The sequence below is a fragment of the Thermobia domestica genome, chromosome 17, assembly GCF_964235325.1.
Source record: "Thermobia domestica chromosome 17, izTheDome1.hap1.1, whole genome shotgun sequence".
Lineage (NCBI taxonomy): Eukaryota > Metazoa > Arthropoda > Insecta > Zygentoma > Lepismatidae > Thermobia > Thermobia domestica.
The window spans coordinates 151693752-151718527 of NC_137470.1; the positions used below are offsets into that span (position 1 = coordinate 151693752).

The 24776-nt window shown below is 35.2% G+C and overlaps 1 protein-coding gene across 1 annotated transcript; it reads left to right on the forward strand.

The window, feature by feature from the left end:
- Window positions 1–359: 359 nt before the first annotated feature.
- On the forward strand, window positions 360–24776 carry LOC145674416 (uncharacterized). Its single transcript, XM_081744450.1, has 2 exons — window positions 360–909; window positions 16367–24776. Exons 1-2 carry the CDS (start codon window positions 548–550, stop codon window positions 17217–17219), a joined length of 1215 nt encoding a protein of 404 aa, XP_081600576.1. The 5' UTR covers window positions 360–547; the 3' UTR covers window positions 17220–24776.

Here is a 24776-nt window from a genome sequence, read left to right on the forward strand (position 1 = left end):
CTGACCAAGGTATTTATAGGATTTTTCCTCAGTCACACCAGGCAAATGCAGAGATTGCACCTTTAACATAGGTCCTGACCTACACCTTTCCATATCCTTTCCCTTCCTCTATCGCGACGCCTTAGATACCTAAACAACAAATCAAGTTCAAATTCTGCATAAGCTCAAAGGAAGGCTGTCAGGTATCTGCTTGTATGTGGTTATAAGATTGGGGTGGAAGAGAAAACGATTAAAAATACGTTTACTAAATACAGTACTTGAACAGTTTAGATGAAGGGAAATTTTGTCCGGAAAAGGGAAATTCTAAAGCGTGTGAAGGGAAAACGGCTCTGAAGGAATTGGCATCACTGAGTAAAGTGAAGTGAAGGCGTTCAAGCGTGTTGTTTACAAACAGCAATTAATCTGCACTTCATTAAAATCTCATCTTATGATTGCAAGTATAATGTTGCTTCTATGAACGTTCTTGTAAGTCATGTCAACACTGAAAGCATAAAATAAATTGGAAGCATCAAGTAGAGTTGCAAGTACGTATTTATGCAAAGTCGCAATGGCTGGTGAGACAACTGTTAAGTTAGAATTACTGTGCAGAGAAGAAATTGATTATGACTTTCCTCAGGAAGATCCACTCGAAGGGAAAGGGTGGACATACGAATTGATGACTGACAACAAAAAATTAATATCATCTACAACGGAAGGAGAGGAAACATTGGAGAAGGATGTAGCTATGTATTCTTCTAATGAGAAATTAAACGTTCATAATGTGAAATCAGAATTTGCAGTAGATGATTCTGCACTTGAAAATAATACAGAAACGTTAACAAATATATTGGGTGAAGAGACTTGCGCGTCGTACGGTAATGATTACAAAAATTTAACAACAAAAATTAGCGATTTAGTTGAGCCAGAAAGGTAATGTTAAGTTTTCTTTATAGTAATTGGGGCAAATTTTTACTTTGACTCCAACTGTGACTTCAACCGATTCATGTGATCCGGTTCCCGGAGCAGTTTAGGAATCATTCCTAAACTGCTCCCGGAACCGGATCACATGAATCGATTACAATTACTAACACAGTGAAAGTAATGTACGATGTTAAGAATTATACTATAAGTACAAGGGCCACAATGTTACTATACGATGTTAAGAATTATACTATAAGTACAAGGGCCACAATGTTACTATACGAAGTTAAGAATTATACTATAAGTACAAGGGCCACAATGTTACTAAACATCAATTCAGGTGAAGCGGTGACTATGAATTTTGAGATCTAAATGGGGGGCTACCGCCCCCCAAACCCCGCTCAAGTACCATAAAAACATCCAAAATAATAATAAATAATCACACCACTACTATAAAGCTAAGATAAGAAGGAAAAAATTAAAAAAAAAAACACTCGTCTCTAATCATAAATCAGTGCATGACAAAGAAAAAAAAATACATCTCAACAAGACAATAGGACAAGCAGCAGCAAACCAAATACTTTGCCTAATACTCAAATGCAAAACAAACCAAGAATAAAAATAATATGAATTAAAAAAAGAAAACACTCACCATTTCACCATACAACAACACTCACCAAGAACACATGCACAATACTCAACATTACTGAAAAATGTTCCTTTCCGCACACACGTCGTTTTATTAAACCGAGCACACTTGCTATTATTACAAACAAGAAAAACCAATAAACGTCTACTTTTACCATACGTCGAAAATATCTTCAGCTTTAGACCACAACCATGATAGGTTTTCTCTAACTCAATTCAACCAATTCAATTACGCGCTTCCCGCATGCCACAAACAGCAGTACACACATACATGCACACAGAACGTGACATCACACTAACAAACTACCATATGACTACACAGACACCTACTGGGAAAAATATGAACTAAGACGTCACACCAAAGGCACGAACAGTTCCAACAAGTGACCCACGCACAAGCACTTGCATCAAGTGACTGAACCTATAAGAACCGATTAAAGTCACAGTTGGAGTCAAAGTAAAGACTTGCCGTAATGGGTTCAGATTGATAAATGGTATATAGTAGTTTTCTATTTAGTAATTGGTGCAGTTACATGGGTCCGATAATTTTATAGGTAAAAAGCATTACATCGCCAGAAATAGTTAGATATGGGAAATACCTAAAACGTAAGTTGATATTCTTTAGTTTCGAAGTGGCGAAGCGCACATACACTAGCTGTACTCAAAAATACAAGTGATCGATACTACCGATACGGATGTTGTATAGCTCTATCTCGATGAACTAATGATTACTTGGCTAATGTTTAGCAGAAGGGGCCCATAAATTGTTTCTAAAAAATTTTAGTTTCGGTAATTTGTGTTCACAATAGGTTAGTGTAGGTTAGTTTATGTTAGGTTATGTTAGTGTAGAGGTCCAGCATAATATTACAAAAAATGATAGAATTTAGCTTGTTTCTACTAATATTAGGTTAGTTCAGGTTAGCTTAGCTTAGGTTAGGTTAGATTAGATTCGGTTACCTTATGTTAGGTCTAAGTAGTTGAATCATCCATTTCTCCTGTAAATTTTGTGTATCTTACGTGCTTCTGGACCCCCCGTTTACTTTGTTATTGATTACACATTTCTCATCATATCTTGTATACGTCTTTTTTTTTTTTCCTCCCATGAAGTCGACTTCTTGTATCTTCAGGATTCATATTTAGGGAGTGGACTAGCATTCCCTCATATATGTCCACTTTTAGGGGCTTCAGTGTACGTATACAATAAGAATTATTGTGCAAGAGACACTAACTTGTGTTAGGTGGCCACTAAAAAGCACGAATGCTATCTGAGTTAAAGCAAAAATGCAGCATGTTGAGGGGATGCGTCGGTTGGGAGCAGGTGCGTCACGAAATGTGAGTATTCTTATAAACGAGGATAGCGCAAAACACTGTATATAGCCTAAAATTACTTATCTTACGTGTTGAATTATATATTTGTAAGTTACTGAAGGCGTTAATAGGTAACATCTTGATGTGTTTTCATTGTTTGCTGGAGAAGGGTACTATGAAGGTGAGAGACCCTTAGCGATTGGGAAGGGTAGAGATGTGAAAATAATCGAAAAGGGCCTCTATCAGTGTCGAATCCATAGTCTTCAGGATCACTAAACTGTTTGGGGACAGATTCAATAACACTAAGCCCAAGAGAAGTTAAGAATACTTCTCAGCGTGCCTGGGAGTTGCTCATTGATTGCCCATTGTTATGTTATTATGTTGGTAGCCAATGTCAGTTGTACTGGAGCAGAAAAGGGCAACGGAAGGACAATGCCCTTTCTTGATTTATTCTTGGCAGTTTTTTTTATTATTATTTCAAAATATTTTACATAAACATTTTTCTTTTCGTGCAACTGCTGGTATTTCAATTGGCACATGACAATATACTAGTTTGTGCAGTATTATAATAATCATTTTTAGCTAACAGTGGAATAAAATTCTTCATTTGAAATCTTTTTTTTTTTTTTTTTTTTTTTTTTTGAACAAAGCGAACAAGAAATATGACTGCAAAATGGATATTGATAATCATACTCTTTTAAGCAATCGAGGAAAATACAACGTATAGTTTATTTCAGAGATATAATAATAAACAAAACATTCTCTCCCTTTAAATTTGACAGTGGCGCCAATAATCCGCACAGTTTCGAAATACGTCTCAAATAGAAAAAAGAGTAGGAAATAGTTTGTTACTCATGTCTACGTCCAGACTTGCATTCTTTTAGATAGCAGAAAATATTAATTCATTTCACTTGTCCTATGAGAATGGCATGATTTTAAATTCTACTCTTCATGGTTAGGAGCAGAATATCCGTCATTAATATGTCCAAATTCCAAACATGTTACAAATATAACAATTTGGAACCTTTTAATGGCTCATACCTAGGACATTCTTACATTTTTCTAGATTCTAGAAAATAATAATTGAATTTATTTCACTTATCGAGTGCCGATAACATGATTTGAAATTCAGCATTTCTACGTTAATTTCTCAGAGCGGCGTAAATTAGTGGTCAAAATTTAGAGTAGGTGAAAAATAGAAGGAATTGTAAATTTTTGTTGCTGGTATTTATTGACATTCTTAGGTCCTTTACGTTCTGTTAAATAATAGCAAATAATTTATTTCACTTAGCTACTAGGAATTAAAATATATATATATATATATATATATATATATCTATATATATATATATATATATCCTTTGCGTTGAGAAGTAGAAAAGCTACCATTGCGAATTCCAAGTTCAATTCTATTTCAAATAGAACGGTTGGGATGTTTTCGTAATACGTTTTGTACTTGTACCTTATAATTTTAACTATTCTACTTCCACCTGCGGATTCTATGATTTCAGATCTTGTCATTTTTGTTAGATAAATGATAAATTACTTGTTTAAGCTTTTTAGAATTTGGAAAACTGTAAGAATGTCCCCAGCTACAAGCCGTGAAGGAAGTTCCATTCGTTCTGTTTCCAGCACCTTCCGAATTTGAACTTCTGGTTTACGCCGCTGTGGAAGTTATCGTATCGTAGAAGTATGTATTTGACATCGTTCTATCCCTAGTAGCAGAGTGAAGTGAATCGTGAGTCATTTTTCTATAATGTAGATTGATGTAAAAAATACGAAGAAACCATGAAAAATTCTCGAACGTATTACTTAAAACTTGTTTCAAACTTGGGCAACTTAACTGCTCTATCCGCGCATGGTATAATTTAAGATCATTTCATTACTTTTAGGCAAGTGAAATAAATTGAGATCTTCTGAGAATTTACAAGAATGTAAGAATATCCCTAGGCAAAAGCCATGAAAATTTCCCGTGCATTCTATTTGAAATATGTTTCGAAATTGTTTCAGCTATTGCCAATTATTTTCTTCTAATTTCGGACTGTATAATCAGAGATCAGATCTTTCTTGCAAAATGAGTGAACTGAATTATGAGATACTTGCTTTCTAGATTTTAGACGGACGTGGGAATGGCCAAAGATACAAACCACACCGTATTTTCTATTTGTTTCACTTCAGTCGTGTGCTGAAATTATCCGTATTATTTTGAAATCCTGAGAGCAAATCAGTCATACTCTGCATTTTGTACAAATGTTTCTTGTATGCTTTATTTTAAAAAAGTATATTGTAAAATCAAGGATTTTTATTTCATTTCTGTACTTATAATTATTATACAGGATATATTTGTATGACTTGTTTTGTTTCATTTCCTTTCATGTAATAGTTATTGTAGGTTTGTTGAGGATTTTCTGTTGCTTTGTAGTGAGGTACTTTCCGGAGGGGTAGTGGGTAGCTCCGTTAGAGATATAACATCGGTAACATCACGAACTCCAGGTTTTGCGCGAGTATGTATTTATGTTATACGAGTTAGGTAGCGACTTTTTTAAGCTATTAATTAATATATTATATAATCAGCAAACAGTACATATAGTTTTTTTAAACTAACGAAAAGTGACGTATATTTATATATATGAGATTATTTACAACAGATTTACCAATTCAAAATAAATATGTAATGTATCTTTTCGAAAAATAGACTATAAGTACATTTTTAATTGTACATTATACCCACGTTGGCTTCTCCTGTGCAGGTTTCCTGTAAACGGAGATGGCCATTATGACTATAAATCGATTTCTAAGCAATGTTAGTCTCAATCTTTTTTAAGGGGCAGTAACATTTTCTCAGGAAATATGCTCCTAGTACTTTGAAAATTGTATCTTATCAGCGACGTTGCTTTTGTCTGTGTACAATTCTTTAGGGCGATATGACCATTATTATTATAAATTCATATCAGAGCGAAGTTAGTCTCAATTTTCACTTTGCGGCACAACATTTTCTCAGAAGTTGCCAGTGAAACGTTATTTATTTATTTATAACTTAGCTCCATACGGTTGAAATTAAGTATATGGTCATTCAAAATCGTTATGTACATTCGTGCCTTTCGGAGGAAAAAATCTTAGTAGCATGAATAATTTCACCTTCTAAATGACTTTGTATTCCTCGATGTAAGTTTGCATTAGGAAAGTACAGTGATGGCTATAAATCCAAGATTTTATGAAAAAGTTAGTTGTATGCTGCGTTTGAAAAACATACTGCAACTTTTATTAAGTTTCTTGCACGGAGGAATTTATTCCATAATCTAATGAGAAACGTATCGCAATGAAAGTGTAAGGAACTGAGACAGGCGAGTATGTTATGGAGCCAATGGCACTATTTATAGTTTATTTATGTATAAATTTTCTAATAAACTTAATGTTTCCATATATTTTCCCTTACTTTAATTAGCAACTTTTCTTGATTCCGTATTTTTTTTTCCACATTACTTTCGATAGCATCCCGCTAAGATAAGAATTCTCTAGCATCTTGCCAGTACTGTCGTATATTCCTAATATTTACCATATTTCATACTGCCTTTCTGTACCGGTCCATACTGTGTGCACAAGAAGATGAAAATGATCAACTATTCCATGTCAAGTCAACAAGCTAACAGGTAGACCCTCATAAATTGCAGTTAGATTTCATATTCCGAATAGTATCATCAGTGTGTGGAAAAAGTGGAAAGGTCAGTACGCGTGCAGTATAAATAAAACTTTGGAAACGCGATTTGCAAGCACTGAATTGGATAAGTCGGTAAGATGTCGGCTTGTTGACTGAAACAACCCCGGTTCAAATTTCGACTTTTACGAGTTTTTTTATTTTAAAGTACAGGGTGCGGCAGCGTTCATAGCGTAATTTGACTTGCGTAGTACAATGACGTACTGCATGAATACGCGCCAGCTCGTGCCGCATTCGCGTACTAATGATCTGCCATTTCGAGTGTGACACTGATATGGAGAGATGGAATGCACAGCATCGTGCCTTTGCTGTTGATAGTTGTTTCAAGGATAACGACTCTGTTGTTGCTACCCAGCGTCTATTTCGGCAACATTTCAACTTGGGACGTCATGGGAAAGTTCCAAATGGATGGACCATTGTGAGGTGGGTACGTGCATTTCAAACAACAGGTTCTGTTTGCAATGACAAACCGGGAAGAAGTGAAAGAACTTGTCGGACACCAGAAGCCGTGGAAAATGTTCGTGCTGCAATATTGCGTAGCCCGAAAAGTTCTGCTCGTCGTCATTCGCAAACTGTGCATAAGTCCGATGGCTCATTCAAGAGAATATTGCACGAAGATCTCCATTTTTACCCATATAAGCTGCAGATTGTTCAGGAAATTAGGCCTCGCGATTGGGTTTCACGAGAAACATGCTGCTTTACCATGCGTGATCTCCTTCGCCAAATTCCACAAATGTTGCACACCATCCTAATATCAGATGAAGCTCATTTCGAGTTATGTGGTTCAGTGAATAAACAGAATATGCATTACTGTAGTGATGTAAACTCGCATGAACTGCACATCAAGCCCTTGCACAGTTCTCGTGTCACAGTGTGGTGTGGAATTGCTTTCTTTGGGATTATTGGCCCTTACTTCTTTGAGGATGACAGCGGTGTGGCTGTAACTGTCACCAGTGAACGCTACCTAAAGATGCTGCAAGACTTCGTTCTTACCCAATTAGGTATGGTCGATGTGGATGTGGAACAATTATGGTTTCTACAAGACGGAGCGACCTCGCGTACAGCCAGAATTTGCATGAATTTTTTGCAGACATTTCCAGGTAGAGTAATATCCCGTTTTGGTGACATTTCCTGGCCGCCTCGCTCACCTGATCTTTCATGTGCAGACTTTTTCCTTTGTGGCTACCTGAAGCAAGAAGTATTCCGAGCATGTTGTACCACCATTCCTGAGTTGAAGGATCGCATCAGAACTGCCGTCGGCAATGTCCCAGGGAATACGGTATGCCGAGTTATGGAAAGTTTCCAACGCGGTCTAAATGAATGTGTTGTGCAGAGGGGATATTTGACAGGGGTCATATTCAAAAAGTAATCCACGCAATGGATAATGACTTACACATTAGTAATTGGCATACCTTTAACTATTGACATAAGAGGTAATAAATAAATTATAGTTACTGCCTGATGGTGTGTTTTTAATATCCAATTATGAACGTCGCCGCACCCTTTACATTTGTATATGTTAATATTTGTTATTAATAATTTCTTTCTTGCATTTTTCGTAATTACTTTAAATTAGTAACCATGGATTAGGGGAGTCTTGGTGTGGTTATGTATCTTTACACTTTTGTTTCTTTCGACAGTGTAGATTATTCCTCTGACTGGGATGTAGTCTTGAAGGGATTATGCTGTGTATAACACGCAGTTTTCTTTTTACGAACTAATTGACCGGCTCTGACACTATCTTACTCCAGTATCGCCTTTTTGCACTGTAAATTCAATGGGCAAACCAACATTTGCAAGGTTGGCTCGGTAGCTTTATGTTTAACGCTTTTGTGTCTAGAATGAAAGGGCATGGGTTGGAGTCATAGCAGGGACAACTTTTTTCTTTTAAAATATATTTCTATATGTTCACATATATTATTATTATTTGCTTTTTTTCAATTTTTCGTACATTATCTTAGATTAATGACCATGGGTTAGAGTAGGTTAGAGAAAGTCTGGCTCGGTTATACGTGTTTACACTTTCGTTTCTTTCTTTCAAAATACATATCTATCTGTTAACATTTATTAATAATAATTTATTTCATGGAATTTTTGAGACCATAGGTTAGGTAAGGCCACGTTCGTAGAAAAAATTGAACATCTTATCATATACTTTACACATTTCTTTTTGGTACAGAATGTTACTGTGAGTGTCTGCCACCCAGCTAAACCTTTCACTCACATTCGGTGCCAGTGTCATCAGATTTCTGGACGTAAACACACTGTGAAATCGAGGACTAATAGTGTGTCAGCAGCTGTATCAGAAATGAGCTATGCATTATTCTTCCGATGAAAATCAGAAAGGATGTGTGTTAAAATGCATTTGGTTTTACCTGAATACCCACAAGTCTTTTACACTACATATAATGTTAAAACAAGCATACCACAACTGATTTCGAATATGGTATAATATCACGGCTAGCTTTTTGCACTAAACACAGAAGTCTCTCCGGTATATTATTGTTCATAGTGTGTATGAAACCAAAGACAGATTTTTAGGTTTTTAACATATGCTGTGCATAAATGAAGTAGATCTTGCTTCGTCAGTCCGTCTGTCAACAGGTATCAGGGCAAAAGTGATAAAAAATATCGAGAAGGGGTCTCTTGCAATCAGTTCAGCGTCCAAGGAATAAGTTCTGTCACCTCCGTTAACTCTATTCAAACCTGAAGTAGTTCAAAGCTGCTATTTACAATTTCAGCGTTTATCGCCATAGAACGAAAATGATAATATAGTTGAAGCGTTTCTTTCCAAAAGGCAACACACCGGTAGTGGTTCAAATTAAAGTAGTTCAAATTTAATTATCCGCTTTCAACGCTTATCAACTTTGAACGGAAACGGTAAGATATAGCGAGAAGCTTGTTTTGAAAACGATTCAGCGTCTTAAGACAACATTGAAGACTTCAAAATGCTGAACCCAAACCGGAAGTAGTTCAAATTTACTATTACGTCTGATTTCTAGATGTAGTTTCTTATAATTATTTTAGCGTCCAAGGAAAAGGTTCTATTTTATCTGTTAACCCTGTACTCAAACTGGAAGTTGTTGAACTTAGCCCATTTAGTTTCAACTTTTATTTCCATAGAACGAAACGATAACAGATAACAAGACGCGATTTTTTGCAAACTATTCAATGTCTATAAACAACATATTATGACTGCAACATTCTGCCAAAACCAACTGTTGTTCAAATACACTTTACTACCGTTTTGAACATTTCTTGCCATAGAACGAGAACATTAACAGCGAGAAGCGGTTTGCTGCCAGGAATTCAGTGTCTGTTATACAACATATCCCTACTATCCACAATTTTCCATCGATACTGAAAATATTTCGAATTTACTAGTACTTTCGGTTTCAATATCTCTTTCCGCAGAAGAATAACGGTGAAGAATATCAGTGTCTGCGCAATTGAAGCATTTTAAGCATAGGTTTCAACTTCTTCATTAAAATTTTACTCAAAGCGGAAGTGATTCAATTTAGCCATTTTCGGTTTGAACTTCTATCGCCATAGAACGGAATTATACACCAAGACTTATTTCAACAAACGATTCAGCGTCAAAGAAAACATGGCTATTGCAAGCACTCTACCAAAGCAGGAAGTGGTTCAAATTTTATATTTCAGGTTCGAATACTTATTTCTATAGGATAAGAACGGTAAAATGTTTTTTGAGATGCATATTTTCCAAACAATTCAGCCTTTCTAGAAAAAGTTCCGTATTTTTAGCTAACCTGTATTAACAATGGAAGCGATTGAAATTAGCCAGTTCCGGTTTTAATATTTGTGTCCATAGACCAAAAATGGTAACAGATAGCGAGACACAGCTTTCTGTAATCGATTGAGGATCAGAAGAGAACATATCTCAACATACAGCACTGTACGAAGATCGGAAGTGTTTTTTATTTACTACTGCACCTAATTTTATTATTGATTTATATAGAGTAAAGACGGTAAGAGATAACGGGGTGATGTTTATTACAATCAATTCAGTTTCCATCTCTTCCGTTAACCCTTTATTAAAACCATAAGTTGTTCAAATTAACCATTTTCGATTTCAATATTTATCGCTATAGAACGAAAACGGTAACAAGTAACGTAAAGCTGCTTCCTGCAACCAATTCAGCATTTTAATGCAACATAACGTATCAACAACATTCTACCACGACCAGAAGTGGTTCAAATTTACTATTCCGGTTATATTTTTCTATTTTTTATTGCTGTTGAACAAACACGGTAATAGATAGCGAGAAAAAATTTCTGCAAACGATTCATTGTCTCAAGGCAACATGTCATAACTAGTCACGGCATTATTAGAAGATCGAAAATGGTTCAGTGGTATTCCAGTTTCAATACTGATTTCCGTGGAGCAAAAATGGTAAGAAATATCAAGATGTGGTTTTCTGTAATAGTCAGCCTTCCAAGAAAACATTGCATGTTACCCGTTGAAGCTCTATTCAAACAGGAAGTGGTTAAAATTAGCTGTTTCTACTTTCGACTTCTATCAACATTGAACGAAACTGGTAACAAATAGCGAGAAGCTGTTTTTATTATAAACGATTCAGCGCGTCTCAAGGTAAGGTAGCAAGACTCAACCAAAAGCGAAAGTGGTTCTAGGCTATTCTTGTCATCAGTTTCAATGCTTATCTCTGTTGAGCAGAAACTTTTAAATGTATCGAAATGCACTTTTTTAATTTATTTATTTTGCCAAGAATATATTCCATCTTTTATATTAACCCTCTGTTCAAATCGGTAGTGGTTGCTATTATCTTTTTCGAGTTTCTAAATTATCATAGAACACAAGTGGTAATAGATAGCGACAAATAGTATTTGCAATAAATACAACTTCCTAACCATATATACAGGGTGTTTCATAACAACACCGACAACGTTTGGGAGGTGATTCCTGACACCAAAAAAGGCGAAAAGTATAGACCAACCGAAGCCATCACGGGGCCCCAAATCGTGATATAGGACGCAGAGAAGGGGCCCCATTCCACGTTGTCTGCGGGGTGGCCCCCAAGCCCTTAGTTACGCCACTGTCTTTACTACAGTATATTACATTAACGTTCGGACATAAGTTGCGTGCGCTCTCAATAAATTCTAAAGCAGATTGAAGATCAACTTGTCTTTGAGAGCCTTTGTCATAGTTCGTAGCCGAAACATGCCAAGACATTTCAACTTTCTGCAATGTTGTTGAACAAAGTGAATAATGTTGTGCGTCATCATCCGACTGATAATTCACATTGTTGATCGGAAAACCCGGATGACGCCCTTCAAAATCTTCCATAAGTGTAGAATTGAAACAAGCAACTGCAAACATATTTTGATGCATACAATCAGACATAATTACGCACGAATCATGTTGTGTGGTTTCATTTTCTTCAGGAAAATATAATATTGCAGTTTACATAGTACAACTGTGTGATATCCAGTGAGCGGTTTGTATCTCTTCTTAGTACATAAAACAGTAGTTTCCACTAAAATCCATTTGATGCAATATCATTCTTTTCAACTTCTCTATCTATTTCCGCTTCCATTCAGCTTCTGAGCTAGGCATATCTGAAAATGCAATAGAAAAGACGAGTGTTACATATTTGTCATGTCCTAATTTCATAATCTTAAAGTAAACTTCGTAATGACTTACATATTTTTGTTTGAATAAGCGTGTTTTCTACCAAGGAAGCGTGGCAGAGTAGTAGCGTGCTAGATTTGGCTCGGTAGGTTGCGGGTTTAAAACATATATCTGGCAATCCTGACTGAGGTGTTCCTCATTCACACCAGGCAAATGCCGAGATGATATCCTTTCAATAGATCTGGACGAATCCTTTTTCACATGCCCACTTCCGTCCTATACCGTCCGGCCTGAACTTTAGATGCCTAAAGGCAATAAATACCAATTTACAAGTATGTTTCCAAAACAACGAAAGAGTACGAGAAAATCAATAATAGTATTAAAAGTAGCTGAAGCCAAAAACTTCGGAACCACATATACCGGCATTGTTCCAAAGACAGTAGATACTTTCTGTCACGTTTTTTAAATCTTGTTACATTTATATTCCAGTGAAGTACACTTTACACTCATACTTCATAATATTGCCTTTATCCTCCTTATCATACATTCTCTTACACTAAACATGGCACCTAATACATTAATTGAGTTATCAATCCATTGTTTATACGTTTTACTGCAGTTAGCTACTATTGACAATGTGGCAACATTGCAACAAAATGTGACTTACACGACACGTATAATGTGAATTACACGACGGGGAAAGAAATGTGACTTACACGACATATTATATTTTGTATTTAAGAGAGTTATATATATTATCTCGGGACTTACTGCACGGCCTTTGATTACCTTCTGTCCAAATGAAGAAAATTTAGAATTACAGCTTTTTTGTTTAATTATGTATATAAATACATAAACTTGTTTATGTTTTATTGTGACTTACACGACAGCCTACTTGAATAAATCAATTATTATAATTTTCATGCTATTATTAAATTATGTGCAAAACAATGACACTGATGTAAACACAAGCATTATCTTAAATACCATACGCGATCTTCACTTACCTACAGGAATTAGCAGGAAAAAACTTTGTGTTAAAATCCAAATGTAGGTACGATATTCTGCGACATGAAAGTGGCCATATTTTACCTCCTGCAGAGCCATATACAAATTCACGTTGGTATCATCTTGTTCATGTATGAAAAATTCAACATTCTTAAAAATGAATTTTATTACTTATTTGGGCCAAGGTCAAACTTCAAATTTTCACTTCGTAGGGTCAGTTACCTAGGAATTGACCGTATATATATATATATATATATATATATATATATATATATACATATGTATATATCCTTGTTTATGCCCTCCTAGCTGATCAACATACATTTCTCCTTTGAATGAGTATCATGTTTCCGTATCGAACACCCAGTAACTTTTAAACTTTATTTTCCGTACTTACTTGGAATGTAAACACTAAAAGAACATCTTCCACGTGCAGATATAGCTCCTCGTCTGCAGCCACAAACATTCCAAGTCTGTACAAGTTTTACAAATTCACTACGAACATTTCCCAGATTTCACGGAAAGGTGTCATTTGTCTGTTTTCAGTCTCTCTCGGCGAATTTGAACGTTGTCAAATCAACGAAAGCTAAAGGATACACTTCAAACGCGCCACCGACATCGATGCTCGGAGTATTGGACGTCCATTTTCATTTGACCACAATTCATTCGTTTAACTTTCTCCTGCCGACTTTTGCACTCCGGTCAAAATAATGAAGTCCTATGAATGCATATATTTCAGTTCGTCAGTATCCTTCCTATTGATCAGTTTCTGAGTTGTGCTTCTTTTATTTTCTGAACGTAGATTCAAGCTTTTTGATTTGTTTCCCCACACAATTAATATTATTTACTATTATTTATTTATTTCTAGAGTTAGAACAACTTTGAAGGCACATTATTCTTTCTGAATGCTAAATGCTCTTAACTTCAATCTCCTGGATTCCTTTGTGACATTTGCTGCAGACGTTGGGTGTTGTGGCGGCTCCTCTTTACTCCATTTTCTTCCACTTGGATCTGTAAATTTTGTAAGCCTCTGTTCCATGCTGCAGTAGCACGTCTCAAATTCGTGTATAACGCTGCGGAGGTTCATCATCAGAAAACAGCTCCACGTCGTGATCACTGGAGCTACCGGAGTTTTTGGTCTCTTTCTCCTTCCCTAAACAATTCACCTTCATTCTCGTAATGAGTGTCGTACGTCTCATCCTCAGTTCTTTCGCTCTCAGTTTTCTCTAACATCTGCAGAAGAATTTCTGCAGACAGTCCTCTACAAGACATTGCAAGTAAATACAGGACCTCCAACGCATTGTTTTCTACTTATTTGAGCAGTAATATACACGCAATCCTGAGACACAAAGGATTTCCTCACAAATATCATGCAGAGAGTGAGTTTTCCTTAAAGACAATTTATTTGTTTCAAAAATGTATATATATTAACATCCAACAAGTAAGACATCAAAATTGTAATAGACTGATAAGACAAAGATCGTTCTGCCATCTTCCGACAATTTTGAAAGTAACACAACTCAGACGAATGAATGTGTACGTTTTTTTTAGGGTGCCAATGCCGTCTATTTTGGTTCCCATTATTAGAAACTACAATAAGCAAACTTTATTTATCCGTCTGCGCCATGTGAAAGCATGGAAAATCACGAGGTCTGCACGGGCCCCAGGTGTGCTAAACACGTTTTGGTTCTTAATATTCTTATAAGTTCCAAATACCAAAGAGTACACCAAGTAAATTATGAATGAATATGAAATGAAATCTTTAAGTTTAACGTCCCACAATTATGCTGGTTAGGCTAAAGGAGACGGTGATAATGAGAAATGAGTGAAATGGTGGAATGAAGAAAGTGGGAGGAAACGGAAGAACCCCGAGAAAACCCACAAACACGGTGTTTGTCCACTACAAAGTCCAGACGGCGCGAGCTGGCATCGAACTAGGGACCCCAAGCACCAGAGGTGAACGCTCTACCACTGATCCACCGCGCCCCCATATGAGCGAATTGGGTACCTCTTAAATAGAGATGTCCTGAGTCGTGGACAAGAATATGAAATAAACAGAGAAAATATATGAATATATTGAAGCCTGGGGTCCACAGGGACCCCAGGTGGGCATTATAAGGTTAAGATATGTCTGCTCACAGCTGAATAGCATTTCATGGCATCCGCATGAAAACTTAGTTGTCGTAAACTTTCTTGTATGCTAGCTGTGTTCACTAAACTGTTTCAGATGATATGTGATAGATGTCGCTACGTTATATGTTAATTTTATATCATATAGTAATTTTATACGGTATATTAAGGAAGCTACAAAAATTTCTCGGTTTCATTAACTAAAGCGCTAATCATTTGACCACTGGATTTTAATAAAGATTTTATGTAGCAAATTTCACCCCTTACATAATCTATTGGATAGATTCCAATGCTATTGGCGTACAATTGAAACGCGTTCTATTACTCATAGAACCCTCATTCTAATGATAGTAACGTAAAAAAAAGTATTAAAAATATTATGCTGAGAGAGAGTAAAATTTAATATCAAGCAATTTACCTGTTTCCTGAGCTATTGGCAGACAAGCTGGATGTCAAGTTTACGTACTGAGAAATAATATTCAGGTTGTTTCTATATGAGTTTTCTCTCTTTAACAAGAGAGAACTGTGACATTATTATTTTTCTCGCATATTTCTAATTCTCCTATTTTCTTTTGGAAAATATATTCAATGCGAGTAATACGATAAACATCCAGTTAAAGCTAGGCACTCAACATATTTGAAAATTTATTTCAAACAGTTTAGTCGTGCTTGAGTTAAGTCGCGTATCGTATACATAAATGTGGATGCACTTTGAGATAGTGGATATTCCTTTCTTTGCGGAATAGAAATATGGAAAGTTTTCGGTTCCATATTTCTACAAGATTTCATGTAATTGGACAATGGTATCAGTCTTCAGTCCTTCACGAGATATAAGATGTGAGCGCCTGGGAAGTTTCTCATTCACGATCTAATAACAAAAAATCAAATATAATAGAAAACAAATACTTTCTCCTTATTGATGTATTTTACATGCAAGCGTTTGCATTTTTTTGATGTTTCATATTATTTAAGTCGATTTCCTTTTCCTTGAAATTGTAATTCATTCGTTAAATGTATTACAAGTTCCATAAATACGATCTTTCCAGAAATGTGAATACTGTTATTCGACAGAAAATAATTTCACGTTCAGATGATAAATCTCGATCACATTTAACAAGAGATATTTTGCATACAGCTGAAAAACATCCTACATGTCATGAGTGTGGGAAAGTGTTTAGTCGAAGTTCACATTTGGCAGCACATTTGAAGATACATACAGGTGAAAAACCTCATACGTGTCAAGAATGTGGAAAGCGATTCAGTCAAAAATCAAATTTGGTAAAACACATTATAATTCATACAGGTGAAAAACCTCATACATGCAAAGACTGTGGAAAGAGATTTAGTCAAAGATCAAATATGGTATCACACATGCTAATACATACAGGTGTAAAACCTCATACATGCCAAAAGTGTGGTAAAGGGTTTAGACTAAGATCGTCTCTGGAAAAGCATATGTTAAAATATACAGGAGAGAAACCTCATACGTGCGAAGAGTGTGGAAGAGGATTTAGTCAAAGATCACATATGGTGTCACATATGCTAATACATACAGGTGTAAAACCTCACATATGCCAAGAGTGTCGTAAAGTGTTTAGACAAAGATCGACTCTGGAACAACATATCTTAATACATACCGGTGCAAAACCTCACACGTGTAAAGTGTGCGGAATGAGATTTAGTCGAAGTTCAAATTTGAAAACACACTTGTTGATACACACAGGAGAGAAACCTCACACGTGCAAAATGTGTGGAAAGAGATTCAGTCGAAAATCATATTTGGCAATGCACTTGTTGACACACTCAGGAAAGAAACCTCACACATGCAAAAAGTGCGGAAAAGGATTCATTCGAAGTTCATACTTGGTAACACACTTGTTGAAACACACAGGTGAATAACCTCACACGTGCAAAGACTGTGCAAGGCGATTTAGCCCAAATTCGCATTTAGGAAGACACCTGGTAGTATATATTGTTGAGAAACCTGATATGGTAAGAATGCGGAAAGGGATTTACTCAAAGACGAACTATGGAATAACACGTGTTAAAAAAAAAAAAAAAACAGGAAAGAAATTCCCATGTCCAAACAGTGTGAGAAAAACAATTAGTCGTGGCTCACACTTGGTAAAGTACATGCTATAACCTATTTCACGTAACGCGATACGAAAGAGATGTTATTGCCCCTCCACTTTAAAGTATAGGCAAATCCACCATCAGCCCCCGCACACGGAAGTATATAGTGTATCTAAATATGTCCAAATAATAAATTATAACTTTAATATTAACACTACGTATTTTAAAACAATTACATTTGCTAGTATTAGTGAGGTAAGTAGCAAGTGTTATTATAATGGAAATTTTAATGAACAGTTGTATTGTTTATTTTCTTTCTTGGCAGCCTGGCTTGGAACATAATGTTGGGATGGAAGGTTTGTAACTGAATGTGTATTTATTTCTTAATATGATAATTTCATAATATAAAATCGAAAACGAAATCCTCAAAAGTTTAACGTCGCACGATTATGCCGACTAGGCTAAAGGAGTCGGTGATGATGAGAAATGATTCAAATGGTTTAATGAAGAAAGTGGGAGGAAACGGGACAACCCGAGGAAATCCACGCATGCGGTTTTTGTACACCACAAAGTCCACTTGGGGCGAGCTGGGATCGAACCTGGTACCCTATGTTCCACATGTATGGATAAAGTATCAGAGCGTTAAGATGATAACAAAAGAACCTGAATGGTGAAAAAAAAATAAAAATAAAAACGTCTCTTTATTAACAGACGTTCTTACATTAAAAAGAACTATATATATACAAACATAATAGTGTTTCGATAATAATTTTGTTTGCTGAGCCTCTTACAGAAGAGGGAAAAATGACGTTTTGTTGTCTTTGAAATATTATCAGTCTCCATTAATAGAAATACCATTTGCAGTAATTAACTTGCAAGAGAGACTTTACAAGTTTTACAAATTCACTACGAACACTTCCCAGATTTCACGGAAAGGTGTGATTTGTCTGTTTTCAGTCTCTCTTGGCGAATTTGAACGTTGTCAAAGCAACGAAAGCTAAAGGATTAGAGATGCAAGGGCTAAAAAAAAACCGGCTTTTTTGAAAAAAAAACTCGGTTTTTTCTGCTTCGCTTTTTTGCTTGGGAAATTTTGGGCTTTTTTCAAAATTTTGCTTTAAATTGATAAAGCAGATTTTGTTTCGCTTGTCTACAGCACAAGAACTCATTTGATTAGTGGTTGATGTAGATAATAATATAGAGCCTCTAAAATAAACCATTAATTTCGAAAAATTTTTTTCTAAATTCTTAACATATTTAAATTATGAATTCCAAAGGATTAACAAATATATATATAATATTTTTTTTTTTAACTTCTTATACACAAAAATAAGTATTTTTTTAAAAAAAATGATACACAAATAACTAGCAAAATTTTATGTAGTATTTTTACTTCAAAATATCACACATCCTTTTTTTTTTAACAAAAAATAAAACATGAGAGAAAAACATTTATAAGATAATCTTAAAACCTGCATATTAAGAGCTTGGTTTCGAGTGGTTCTGTACATTCTTCAAATTTTTAAGTTTTAACTTTCATATACATTGTATGAATATTTCGAACACATTTTTCATTCATTGATTACATACGTAATAATGTTACCACCTATCAAGTGCTTGGAATCTGCAAAATCGGTAAAATTACGAATTATATAATGCACTGACTGTTCCTTTAGCTTGTTCAGAATAGTGTTCCAATAATAATTTGGTTTGCTGAGCCTCTTACAGAAGAGGGAAAAATGACGTTTTGTTGTCTTTGAAATATTATCAGTCTCCATTAATAGAAATATCATTTGCAGTAATTAACTTGCAAGAGAGACGGTTATGCCGTGTAGAATATAACCTGAAAATCTTTAAGTATTACGCCCCACGATTATGCCGGCTGGGCTAAAGGAGACGGTGAGAAGGAGAAATGAAAGAAATGTTGGAATGAAGAAAGGGGAAGGAAACGGGAGATTCCGAGGAAGTCCACTTGTCGCGAGCTGGGATCGAACCTCGGACCCCATGAACCAAAATTGAAAGCTCTACCACTGAGCCACCGCGGCCCTAGGCGAGCAGGGTAGTCTAATGTAACAAGAGTTGAGTATTGTATAAGAAAGGAGTAACGATAAATAAGAGTTTGTTTAATTATACAAGAAATAACGAACGCTTTTTCTTAAAGAGGTCAAAGGCTCTTCGTAACAGAAACAAACATTTCCATTAGATTTTAACCTGTGAAAAGTCAATGTACCAAGCCCGTATCCAGGGTGCTCTAGGAGGCTGGGCCTCCCTAAATATTTACTAGCTCCCTAAAATTTTCACGGTACTCTTGTAGATTAACTCTAATATGGTGTTGATCGGCCCCCCAAACTTCTACTGCTCCCCCCTACATTTTTGGGCTGGTTACGATCGTGCAATGTGCCATATTTTTATCAACCATCCTTCAAAGGTCCTACTTTACATTGCCCGGAAGCCTTATCTTTCGCCCAGCTAATAGTCTCCTTCTAATAGGCTTTTTGATTAGGACTTAATGACTTGGTAGGTATTTCCCATACAAGTAACGTGTCATGCTTATCTTATACGTATTAACTTTATTATTTCTATGTTACTCGGTGACCTGTAGTTATTGTGAAATAAAAGCTTGTTTTAATTCATTCATGTATTCCTTTTTTGATCAAAATATTTTTATCAACATTTTATTTCCGAAACCCCGCAGTTCCCCGTTCTTATATTCGTGTTAGGAATCAAGTTCCACATTCATACAAAATTGGGCGGATCGAGCTCTTATTGATTTTAATGTTTCGATTATTAAGCCTCGATATATAAGGCTTTGAAAACAGCAAATTTAAATAGTCTTTAACTTGTTTCTGAAATGAAAAGTTTTTATTTGTTATTGTATTGAACATGAAAAATAGGAAATCACTTGCATTCTTTTCAAGAAAAATCGATTCGTAGTTAAGTTATTGTAGTACTTAAAAACCGTTTAATATTACATCCCTGAACTTTTAAAGTTTCCAGCCTACTTATTTCGTTGGCTGAAAAATTTCTCTTTCTTTTGATTCGTTGAATTGGAATTTAAGGTTCCTTACAGCATTGAGGTTATATGAGTTGCGGACCTCCAGCTTTACGAGGGATAGGAACCACATGTGTATTCTGACCATATAGCTAAGAGTGAATTCACGTTTTTTTCTAGCTTTCTGTTGTTGTTGGAATACATTATTTCATAGCTGAAATAATTATTCAAAATGCTGCAATGTTATGCCAACATTGAAATTATAGGTGTCATGGTTTGATCCCTGTGATGAACAAATCGCTAGTAAGGGTATAAGGACTCTTATAGGCTTTTACGTTCTAAGAAAGGTTGGGGTCCCTCGAAGTCACGAAACTATAGACACCAACCGCCTCCAGGAACATCTTTTTGTGTAAGTACAATATAATAACTAAGATGTTAAGATCTTGTACTTCTACAATGCTAAATTTACCAGTAAAATATTTATATATTGATTAGATGTTTTAATGTAGCAAATATGATTTTAGGGAGCTGTAAGAGATGTAATAGATCAATAAACAAGATCGTGTTATTACAAAAACGTAGTGTGAAACTTACAAAATATTATACACAAACACAATAACACTCACACGGAGAGAACACTGATTATTTTACACTTTAATTTTATAATACCACTGATTATTTTTCTATTTTTTTATTTGAATAATTAGAATTTCTCGTTGTAGTTGCACGATTTATCTGTTAGCACTTTTATAGACAAACTATCGCCATAGTTTTCATCACGGCACTATTGTTAGGCTGCACTGATCCCTTACTGCAATTTAAGAGAGACGCCTTCAACTCAATTATACTCTAGAATTCATGGATAAAGAACTGCTTTAATAACATGACGATAACTGCGTACTTTGCGCCATGTGTATTTTTATTTGGTTGCCATTTTGATCTGTTTGATTTATCGATTCTGACTGCAAACAAATCGTACGTTGATTATTTAAAACGAATGTATTTTCACTATGCTTATTTTACAGTGACTAAACAAAATTGATTAGATGAAGTTAAGCGCCAATTGAAGACGCATAAATAACCAATTACACATTCATTCTTCTGATTGTAATGTTTCACTTCCTTTGTTTTTTTCCACTCTTGACCTGTTTGTCTCCCGCTAACTGAAGAAAACAGGGGGGAGAGGAAGAGTGAGGTATTTTAATTTTAACAAAAAATACAATTACCCGGTATTCATTTTTCACTGGTAATTTGGAATATTCTTAGTAACAATCTTCAATACGTTTATTATAATTTTGCAATATTCATTTCACAAGAAAATCCACTTTGAAACAATGTTTATATTAAACCCGTCGGGAGAATCCCGAAGTGTTTTATCCACTCTATTCTGACGAAAGTAGGAATGCAAAACATTAGTTTTAGAAATGATCTAATTCTATCATCGGTAACTTCTGATGATAGACAATCACACGAGAGTTCTTTAAAGTGTTGGATTTTTTGTGTATTGTTATCTTATTTTACTGCCAATGTCATTATATTATATGCCTTTGCTGAGAATTAAATACACAGACAACAACTGAAGACAGTAGTCGTTAACTACCGTTTGGTTGCATAGGACTTCCTGTTTTTTTAGTCTTTACGATTATGCCATATAAGCTAAAAGGCAGTGATAAATGAAAGGTAAAACATTACATGTAGTAGAGGAGATTGAATATATTGAGCAAGTTGAACTGCGCCGAGACAGGCATCCAGCCACACGACGAAAACATAGCTGGATATCTATCGCCATACGGAACAAGAAACGAATTTCTGTTTGCTGACAATACTCAAGAGTCCAGATGCCAACTAAATGCACTTTCGTGTTTTTAGACTCACCAAGCGGTACCTGTCACTTAGTTCAGTCTGCACCATCACCAATATTCAAAGTGTCTGCGACAAAGAATTGACTCATTCTAATATTCCTTCTCTTTACCGTCCAAGGTTGATTTTGATTATTGGTATAAAGATACAAAGGGCGCTAATAGTTTCATTGATCGAATATTACTCAAAGCAATATGTTTTGTTTATCTATTTCTCCATTTTATTTCTTTGGTGAGAGATAGTAACTTTGTCTTGAGCTCTTGTGTAGCTGGCTCGTATAGAAGTTATTCATGAATGAAAATAATAAAAAGCATAAATAAATATTGGCTGTAGCTCAAAATATGTTTTGCTCAAGTAATAAGGCACGGGCTCGTCCTCGGACCGGATTGTATGTTTTCATAAGAAGGATGTGCGAAATATTAATATAAGCAGTTGTATTTTGTGAGTAGTAATCCAAACCAAACTCGATACAAGTAATATTCATAACAGGCTATAATAATCAGCAAAGATGTCTAGTTGCCGAATAAATAGCAGGTTTCATTACTATTGGTTTCATTACATTTGGTTTCATTACTCACAACTCGCCCTTTACTGACCAGAATTTGATCAATCCTCACACATATAATAATTGACGAATTCAAACTAAACTTGACACGAATAATTTCCATACGAGTCTCTGGAAACAACTACAGACAACAAGTGGTCGAATAGAAACTAAGGATACATTACCTATAACTCACTGTTACTGATCGGAATTTGAGCAGCGATCACACAAATACTAATTGACCAATTGAAACTGAACTCCACACAAGCAATTTTGATAATACTCTCAAGACACACCAAAACAAAAACTGATTTTGATAAAAGTCTAACAATAAGCAAAGACGTCAAGCAGGCGAATAAAAAGTAAATTACATTACCAACAATTCACCCTTACTGACTAGAATTTGACCAGCCCTCACATAAATACTAATTGACCAATTCAATTCAAACACGACCCAAGTTATTTTCATAAGCCTCTAATAGCGACCAATGACAACTAGAGGGCGAATAAAAAGTAAGGGTTAACTACCTACTACCCACTCTTCCTGACCAGATTTTGACCAGCCATTACACAAATACTAATTGACTAGTTCAAACCAAACACGACACAAATAATTTTCATAACACTCTCAAACAACCACAAAAGAAAAGAAGTGGTCGAATAGAAAGTATGGGTACCTTACCAACAAATCCCCTTTACTAGCTTTATTTTGACGAGCCCTCACACACCAGTCCTCACATAAATAATAATTAACCAATTAAAACCAAACTGGACAAAACTGATTTTGAAAAAAGTCTAACAATAACCAAAGACGTCAAGCTGTCGAACAAAAAGTAAATTACATTACCAACAATCTACCCTTACTGACCACAATTTGACCAGTCTTCACAAAAATACTAATTGATCAATTCCAACCAAACTCAACAAAAGCACTTTTCATAACAGTCTGTAACAACTACCAAAAAGATCACGTGCTCGAGTGAAAATAAAGGTACATGACCTACAATCCACCCTTACAAACCAGAATTTGAACAGCCCTCACACAAATACTATTTGACCATTCCAAACCAAGCTAGATACAAGTAATTTTGATTACAGTTTCTAAAATTACCAAATGCAACGAGCGGTCGAATGAAAAGTGAGAGTACATTAGAAAATACCCTCCATTACTAACCAGAGTTTGACCAGTCCTGAAACAAATACTAATTAACAAATTCAAACCAAACTCGACAAAGTAATTTTGATAACAGTCTCCAATAACCACTAAAGATAAAAAGTGGTTGATTAAAAAGTAAGGATACATATCCTACAACCCACCCTTACTGACCAGAATTTAACAGTCCTGATATAAATACTAATTTCATTTTATTTTCATCCATAAATCATACATGATGCTCGAAGGAAGACGAGCGTATGAATCGGACACGTCAATAAATAAGATACAAAGAAATAGTTATTGCATACTAGAAAACAATAACGATACAAAATATAAGACATGTTATATGAGACAAAATTACATTATACAATCCACAAGCTGCATTTAGCAGACAGGTATTCAGCCAGTGAATAAAAACAATTGTCCAATAGATACTTCTTTGTAACTGATTTAAATACATTCATTGTCTCAATGTTACGAATATCTTTAGGAAGGTTATTATTTATAATGTTGAACCTAAATATATGGGACCGTTTTGAAACAATGCTGTATGGTGATTTTTAATGTGGAGATTTCCCTATATGTAGTAATATGACAGTGAGGGTTTCCTTTATTGGTAAAGAATGTATTAAGATTCTGGCGCGTGAAAATTAATAACTGTAATACATAAAGACATTGCTGTGGTAATATTTGTTGTCTTATATTTTTTTTTTCATAATTTGTTTACTCTCGCATTGGCTAAGACTCTAATAACTTTTTTCTTTTTTCAATACGGAAGATTAATTTACTTCTTGAATCATTTCCCCAGAATTTAAAGCCGTACATTAACAAAGA